At 37.2% G+C, this 8,451-nt stretch overlaps 1 protein-coding gene and 1 long non-coding RNA gene across 3 annotated transcripts in view; both read left to right on the forward strand.

The window, feature by feature from the left end:
* The window catches only part of LOC109296121, a 637,130-nt gene that overhangs the window by 363,067 nt on the left and 265,612 nt on the right, over positions 1 to 8,451 (forward strand). The gene's annotated exons all lie outside the window — the stretch shown is intronic.
* The window catches only part of NT5DC3 (5'-nucleotidase domain containing 3), a 41,372-nt gene continuing 34,553 nt past the window's right edge, over positions 1,633 to 8,451 (forward strand). The window contains exons 1-3 of one of the 2 annotated variants that reach the window (XM_019515345.1): positions 1,633 to 1,839; positions 6,038 to 6,112; positions 6,587 to 6,642. In XM_019515345.1, the coding sequence (XP_019370890.1) occupies positions 1,672 to 1,839; positions 6,038 to 6,112; positions 6,587 to 6,642 (299 nt within the window). In that variant the 5' untranslated portion in view covers positions 1,633 to 1,671. The remainder of the gene's footprint in view (positions 1,840 to 6,037; positions 6,113 to 6,586; positions 6,643 to 8,451) is intronic. The other variant, XM_019515346.1, reaches the window with a different exon arrangement.

The raw sequence follows: 8,451 nt of genomic DNA on the forward strand, positions 1-8,451 counted from the left end.
CACTGCTCCATAGTTGCTAGTTTTTTTTTTTTTTTTTTGGCTTGTTTTACACCGTCGAAGTGGCTGCCTTTCAGTGATAGATAGAGCTTTTTATGTCAGTATAGGTGTGGTAAATGGTCTGGAATCATTTTGAATGAGCAATAGTGCACTTCTTTTGAAATCTGAAATGTAAATAAACTTGCCACTCCTTTCTTTTCCAAATACATTTGGATGTGTTTAAAAAAAAAAAAAAAAAAAGCCTGGCAAAGTTATGATGTTTCAATATACTACCTCTCCATTAGGGACATCTTTGCAAAGTTTTTAAATGTAGCCACTCATCTAATGCAGAACAGCATTTGGATTAGGAGATACCTTTTTTTAAAGCAATTTCTTGCCTTCCCATGTACCTGGGGACAGGTCTTCAAAATGATAGTTGTTTTTCTAGCAAATCTCAAATGGCCAAACACATCTCTTCTGTCCAGACTGTTATTTTTTTTAAGGGAAAGGTGTGTAATGCTTCAAAAGGACAGCATATCTTGCATCTGTTCTCTACATCAAGGGTGTTTACCTAAATATGACTTCTCAGGTTTGGTTTCTTATGGCAAAATAACCATTTTATAAAGACACTATGTCCAATTACCAACAGAAATACAGGTTTAACGTGAAGAATGCTTCTCTTTCCTTGCCAGTCTTTATTGGCTCTGAAAGATAGTTACTGCTTTGTATGATGCTGTGGGAAGAGGAAGAGATGAAGAATATCTTTATGCTTTACCATTGAGGGGCAAGTAGCATTAGCCTCTTGTATGGGCATCCCAAATCTTATAAATAAGACAAATGTAGACTTCTGACCGCTAACATTTAATGTTAATGGTATGGTTGGTAATGGAGCCTTAGCTCAGCTCCTCATGATGTGCCTTGGTGAGAACTGATCTTTTCTGGAAAAAAACATCAAGAGAAATGTCCTTCTAAAAACAGAGGTAATGTGAGCTTAGTGGATGCACTGGTGCCCAAAGCAAGCAGAACATTTTTGGGCGTCAGGACTGGTGAGAGGTTAATGGGCTAGTGATACTTACTGAAGTGCTGTTTGGAAAGAATGATAATCTGTTACGTTACTTTTACTTGTCTGACAAGTTGCAAAGAGGATAAATGTGCAGTCCTACAAGTATTTTGTGGTTGGGGGAGCGAGGGACAAAGAGGGGGGATGGTGTGGGCTAGAAAATTAATTAAAAAATGGTACCAAAGAGGCCCGTATTACAGGAGATGAAACTAGAAGTAAATACCAAAGACCAATTTTGGAAGCAAAGCCAACACGAACATGTACTCTTGTTAAGTCCATGCATTGTATATAAAACAGGGATTTTTGTCAGGTTTGGTCTTGAAACAGATCTTTTCCCTGTTACACAGCTGCTCATATTGCTAAAGTATGTCTGCTGTATAAATAATATAATGGATTGCCAAGATATTTTAATAAAAATATAGAAGGCACTTTCTATAACCTCAAACACTCAATTTAGTTGTATGAAAATGAAATGATTTGAGTGTCTCCATCATCACTTGCCTATATTTAGAAATCTCTAATGGTAAATATCAAGCTTAGGATTTAATCTTATGAATGGGATTGGCTCACGCTTAGCATAAGGCTGAAATACTAATTTACTTTCTTTTTTTCCTGTAGATTTGGTTCCATCAATTATGAGTAACTTGCTAAATCCAGATGCTATTTTTTCCAACAATGAAATGAGTCTGTCAGACATTGAAATCTATGGCTTTGATTATGACTACACGTTGGTCTTCTATTCTAAACATTTGCACACGTTGATCTTTAATGCTGCTCGGGATCTTCTTATTAATGAACATCGGGTAAGTTAAATGAAACAATAATATGCCTCTCTACTTGTAAGAATGCAACAGGAACTAATCTGAGAGACCCTTAGCTCAGCTCCTCATGATGTGCCTTCAGGTTGACTCCTTCATAGCAGGTTTTGTATACCAGCTATTTTAAGACCACAAAGGTGCTGGTTCAGTTTTTGGCTGTGGTAATGCACCAGAATGCTTGTAGTTCAGGACCTGGAAAGAAGACTCTTCTGTCCTTCTATTTGGCCCTTAGATATTAGGAATGTTCTTTCCTAATAGGATTGTGGAGATTCTTAGTTGGTTGTACTTTTAGGAGAGGGTGCGTCTTGCACTATTATGAATACAACTATTAATTTCTATTTGGAATATTATTTTTATGTGACCTAGGATGGACTGCATGGGCAGTGTAGTGTTGGGCATTTCCAGTACTGTATTTCATTCCAAAGGTTAACAGCTATATATAAGGATCTATAAATATCTCCTGAGTAACAAACAAAACGTCATGGCACTATGAACACAAACAGCTAGGGTCCTCCTAATATTTTACAACACTTGGGAGGTAATTTATGCAATATGAATAAACAAGTGTTATTTATGTTATGTTTTTATAATAGAAACTGAAATTACTGTACAGAAGAAAGCCAAGAAAGCACTGCAGACATCAGGACTATAGTGATAATGAATCATGTACCATGTGTGAGGGTTATCTTATGCCTACAATAAAATTATCTATGGGAAGGAAGCATGAAATTGACAACTCTTGTCCATTATAGCCGACAAGATGGTTTAAAGCTTGAAACTACTTGTTAAAATTAGTAGTTTCCCACTGGAATATATTTTGTTTAGCCCAAGGGAAAACAATTTATTCTAACTCCGTTATGGAACGTTTGCTATAGCTACATATATTCTTATTGGTTTTATTGACCTTTCTTTGTTGCAGCATCAGATTTACCCTGTGGGGAGAGTCTCTTAGATGACAAACCCTATGGTCTTTCTTGCTTAGAATTAACCATCTTCTAAATAGACTGAGAAAGTGTTATCTGGCTAGTATATTAGAAGTTGCAAGTTCTGAGATGGGCAGTATGGATATTAGAAGTTAGAATTTCATGAGAATAAACATTCCCTGGAGGATTGTTTTGATGTTTGACAGTAGATGTAATTAACTTAACGATAACTTTTTATAGTGGTTTCTTGAAACTTTTTTGCCTGGGCTGCTAATTCAGATTGGATTGGTTGTGATTTAACGATGAGAATTGGTGGCCCCCAAACAGTGTAATTTATCATTACTTTGTGTCTGATTGCAGGGTACACCTGACACTGTAGGAAGACATCTAGTTGCAACAGGGATTGGTGTACGATTTGGCTAAATATTATACGCATGCCCAGGCATACATTTTAAAGACCATTATTAAGGATGTAAAAATCAAGTGCTCTGAAGTTAGAAAATGCCAAAATGAAGAGTCTGTTCAGCCTTATTCAGCTTCCTCCCATGGGGACATCTAAAGCCTTACTGGGCATCCTGATGCCACGACTGGCATGGGCAGTTGGGGAACTGGGAGCTCCCTGAAGCCCAGCTGTAGGCACCCCAGCATGGAGGCATGGCAGGATGTGCAATTGTTGGGCTCCACTATAAAATTCCTCTGATCCCATTGTATTAATAAATTAACATCTGCCAAGGGCCCTGGTCCCAGACTACCCATTCCACCTCCGGTCCACTCATCCTCCTTTCCTTTCCAAGTTCCTCTTTATTCAAATCGGGCAGAATACTACTCTTTGCTATGTGGGAGTCATTGGGAGGATCAGGCTTTTGGCTCTAAATTCAGGTGTCTGCACCCAGGCCCAGCATAGCCTACAGCTGCCTGCCTTGTACTGATTGCATCTTTGAGAAACTTAGCTGGTAAAATCTAAGAAAGGCCTGTTGGGTGTATGTGAGTGATCATTTTTTTCAAAAACTTGTAATAACTTGACCTAAACAAAGTGTTTTTTCTGGGTGGGCGAACAGCACATCTTTGATACCCCAGGCAAATTTCAAGTCCCTGCTGTAAGGTAGGCACAAGAGCTTTTCAAATAGAAGGTTGCCAGAATTTTTTTTAATGTGGGCAAAATATAGTTTTCTATAGCTTTGTCCTCAGAAACAGCTGTCAGCAGAACTATTTTTGCTGCCCTTTTTTTTTTTTTTAAAGGCAAAAGCCCCTTCTCTCTCTCCTTGTCTGTAGCAGACAGCATATAAAATTTCATCCCAAACTGCTAGTTTGGCATAGCTGTAACAGCTAAAAACAGGGTCTTATACCAAGAATTGTTGGGCAACCTCAGTACTAAACTACAAGCCTTGTTTCATAAATGACCTGGACGAATAAGTAAGCAGTATGTTAATTAAATTGTTAGGTAATTCTGAACTTAGTTGTCAAAGACTGAAGGTAGATGGAATTGCAAAACTCATAAGGATAATCTGAAAAATCCAAAAAAACCCAGAATGAAGTAGACGTGAGTGGGGTAAGGAACATCCTGATAAATAGAAATGCTGTGAAGGAGGCAAAGAGATGAGAGCAAACAGAATGTATATTGCCATTGGAATATGATGTTTAGGAAGGAAGTTTAATACAGTGCCTGGTTCATGACTTAGGGATATGTAATTTGATTTTATGCATGCATGCGCGTGTGTGTGAGCATAAAACACTATTTTTAAAGAATAAGTACATGTTGGTTAACTTGCATCAAAAACAAAAGTGACAGCGCACAACATCTCTAGGACACTAATAGTTATACCTTAAAATGGAAAGTTAATTGTTGTTAGTTCCTTTTTTCATTTTGCTCTTGCAGAACAAAAATGAGGCAGGCAAGGGAAAAAAATGCTGTTTTTTGTTATCCTGGCTTAACTTTTACCAAGCAGATGAGTTCTTTTATCAGAATAAGCAATGCTTAAGCCTGTAGATACCAGGCTTAAGCCTATTCCACTGTAGTTGAGATGTGTAAAGCTTACTGGTTCCAGGGCATAACATGGTGGATGCCTAAGTACTACTTGCATTTTTATTACATTAGATTTTATTCAGGATTTTATGTTATTGTATAAATGGTTGAACAGGTGCAAAGTTGCTGCTGAACAAGGTTCTGTAGCGAACAAGAAAATTCTTTTTATGGCTGTTTGGACAGGTCTGTGTAAAGAATGCAAACCTGTTCAGTAAAAATTGCATGAGCTGAACCTTGTCTTGAGTCACTTGCAGATATAACTATTGGTTTGTGCAATTATATGCATATCACTTCAAAGCATTGCAGCCTGCTGTGTCATCATACAGCTGCAGAAGCACAGATGGCCCAATTCAGTGCTTGTAGGGAATATTTCTATCAATTTCAGTGGGCACTGCATCATTCCCTCTGTAACTGCTTGAAAATACTATTGTAATTTGGAAATATTGTCAGACAAGAATTTAGTTCCATTTGGGAGCATTTATGAAGTGAGTGAGCTATGGGTCTCACCACTCACCTCAGAAATAAAATTTAAAAGAGCCTATAAAATGCAGTAGATAAAATCTTTTTTAAAATATGCTTGGTGAGATTGTTGTTTCTTTTTAGAAACACTTTTCATTTGGGCCAAATTTCAAATATGGGTGCCTCAAAATGGGTATTTAGGTACTTAATATGTGGCCAGCTTTGTGTGCGTGTCCATGCGTGGGTTTTTTTTCCCTCTTCCCAAAGGCACTAAGTACCTGTAATGTACATTGATTTCAGAATTATTGCATTCTGCTCCCTTCCACTGGGGAGGTCTGTACTTGGCATATGTGAGAACTAAGCCTTGTATCCAGGTGTCTGACTCTGTTTCATGCACCATTGGTCCATGCTTGTGCAATAAAGTGTGGTGAAGCCTTTTTGATCGGCACAAGGAAGGCCCAGTTTTCAGAAGCAATGAAGAGACATAACAAACTAGGTGGAGCTATGTATGTTTACTACCTCTGAAAATTGTGCCACCCAAAGTACCTAATATCAAACATCTATATTTGAAAATTTAATCTGCAGGTTTTTTTCCAGTTATTCTTCCCGTTCTTGTACCAGAGCTGTATGTGATTCCATATGAATGTCACTGGTAGATTAAGTGGCATGCTTTAATGAATACTGAAAGTGACAAATGTGGAAGGCTAGGATTTTTTAGACTTGGAAAAATTGGTTCTTGATTTATGTATGTTTGTGAAATAACTGTCATTATTTTTAGTATCCTGCAGAAATAAGGAAGTATGATTATGATCCCAGTTTTGCAATACGAGGACTTCATTATGATGTACATCGGGTAAGTATAACTAAAAAGCACTAAATACATAGCTTATGAAAAGAAGTGTTGCATTTTATATATGTTTTCTAATGTATGTTTTATATATGTTTTCTAAAGTATTACTTAATGTTCACATGTAGGCAAACTCTTCTTTATTCTCCTTTGTAGAAATCTACATTATTTTTAAAACTCTTGTAATTTTTTTTAATGGCAAATCAGTTTGTGGCAGAATAAATATAAACTGGATAGTATTGTTAGGGAAAGTTGTTTATTCATGAGTAATCTCATGTAATTGGAAAATAATGGAGTTCTAACAGTCTGGCAAGCTTGAAATGCAAACCTTTGACAAAATTGCTTCTTAAACAGACTTTAAATAAACTGATTTAGACTCTCTGTTTTTGAGCAAAACCAGATAAAATGAATATAGTTTTTATAATTGAATGTAAGAGTGCTTTTATGATGTGTAAATTGCATTTTTTTCTTGTGTTCAAGGCATTATTAATGAAGATTGATGCTTTTCATTATATCCAGTTGGGAACAGTATACAGGTAGGTGAAGTTATTGCTTAGTTGTATATATTTATGTACTCTTATTTATGAAACCTTTGGACACTTCAGTTACAGCCTACTTAAAATTTGTCCTGGCTATATAATAGAATGCACTTGGGTGAAGTTGTGTTGTAGTCCTCTGAAAAGCATGAATGCAAAAAAGGGTGCTTCTTAGCTGAACTACAAGAATGAATTCTCTAGCGCCTAGGTTGCCAAACTGGTCTTGAAGAACTGGCTAGTCACATAGTGCTGACTTGCATCATTTCCAGCTGCTAAATGCTTTGAAAGATCACTAAAAATACACTAATGCTGTCTTCAGTGTTAACTTGATATGCGAGTAGTTGCCAGTGGGACACTGGGACACACGTGCGGAGGGAATTTATCAATGGACCTCACTATGATGTGAGTTGTGCCATGAAAAAACTTGTGCATTGATAGCATAGTGATGCATGGTGTGCCATTTTAAACAGAACATAGGGAACCCTGCTTTAGCTCACTAGATGAAAGCCTTTGTTTTCTGAAGCCAAAAAGGTCAATTTTGAACGGATTGTGATGGACCTCGTGTAGTTCATGCATAACAGCGTAGAAAGAATCAACACAGTGTATTTGGAATGTGCCTTCTCTTTAGGGCTGTTAATTCAAACTTAGCTTTAGAACCTTCCTCTCAATATATTTGTGCCAATTAACTCACTTGGTACGTAGGTCATTTGAATAATCTCACTACATGATCAGTTCTATTGTAATAGGGTTTGTCATGCTTACTCTCAAGAGAGTACAAGACATCATGTAATATAGCAAATTTAATGTAGTTATCATCACATTTACTGCATGTCAAGTTCCAAATCAGTGAGAGGTGTTACATGGCTCAGTGAATACCAGTATAGTCTTTGATGCATGTTTTGTATGTAAAATATTAGCACATATCCTTTTATCCCTAAAACTAGTTGCTTTTATTTTTCTGTGAACTCAGATGTTTAGGAAAGTTTCTAAATAATGTGAAGTAATATTTTTACTTAAATTTGTAACTTCAGAGTCCTTTTGAGAAGACTGTAAAAGGTGAACTTAATCTTCCTTTCCAGGAGGAAATTGCAAAGCTCTCTATGCACAAAGATTGCAGTTTTTGGCTCCAACACTGTGTTGTGTTGAGCAAAGTAAAACTGGGGTTCTTAATGTCTTAATTCTGTGCTAGCAGTGCAGTGAGATGAGAGATTTTAAGGCCAAGAAACTTGTGTAGGAGGAAAAAATGCACCAACCAGTAATTTTGCTAATCTTGAAAATTGGCCTAGTGTACCTCTGAAGAGAAGCGATGATTTTCTGTCAGGTTGATTTTATTTATTTAAAAAAAAAAAAAGAGCAGGTTAAATAAATATTGCTTTTCATTAATAGAAGAAGTGCTGGCTAATCAGATCAGAGGCTAGCTGAAGTTAGTAGTGCATTATGATTTGATTTATCACATAGTTGTTCAGTTTTATCTTCACACGTAGACTGTGTGTATCCTATGTGTACTGACACATGCTCACTTCATCTCTTTAAAGCATGATTTGTAGGGCTGTGCGAAGCTTTGGGTGGTGATTTCAATTTGGAGGAGATTCGGCCTGATTCAGTGACCAAATCTCCAAATGTGAATCTAATCAGGGGACCAATTAAAAGGTCCAAATAGATTCAAAGCTCTCTGAATCTTCAGAAAAGATTTGGAGAGCTTTGATTTTGGCAGTCCCCGCCCGCTGCAGCTGGACTTGAAGCGGGTAAGTAGGGGTGGGGGAGGGTGGGCTGGGGGAGGGGATGGCAGGGGTCCCCCATGGACCTCTT

This window comes from Gavialis gangeticus, unplaced genomic scaffold, assembly GCF_001723915.1.
Source record: "Gavialis gangeticus isolate Ggan-Ray unplaced genomic scaffold, GavGan_comp1, whole genome shotgun sequence".
Taxonomy (NCBI): domain Eukaryota; kingdom Metazoa; phylum Chordata; order Crocodylia; family Gavialidae; genus Gavialis; species Gavialis gangeticus.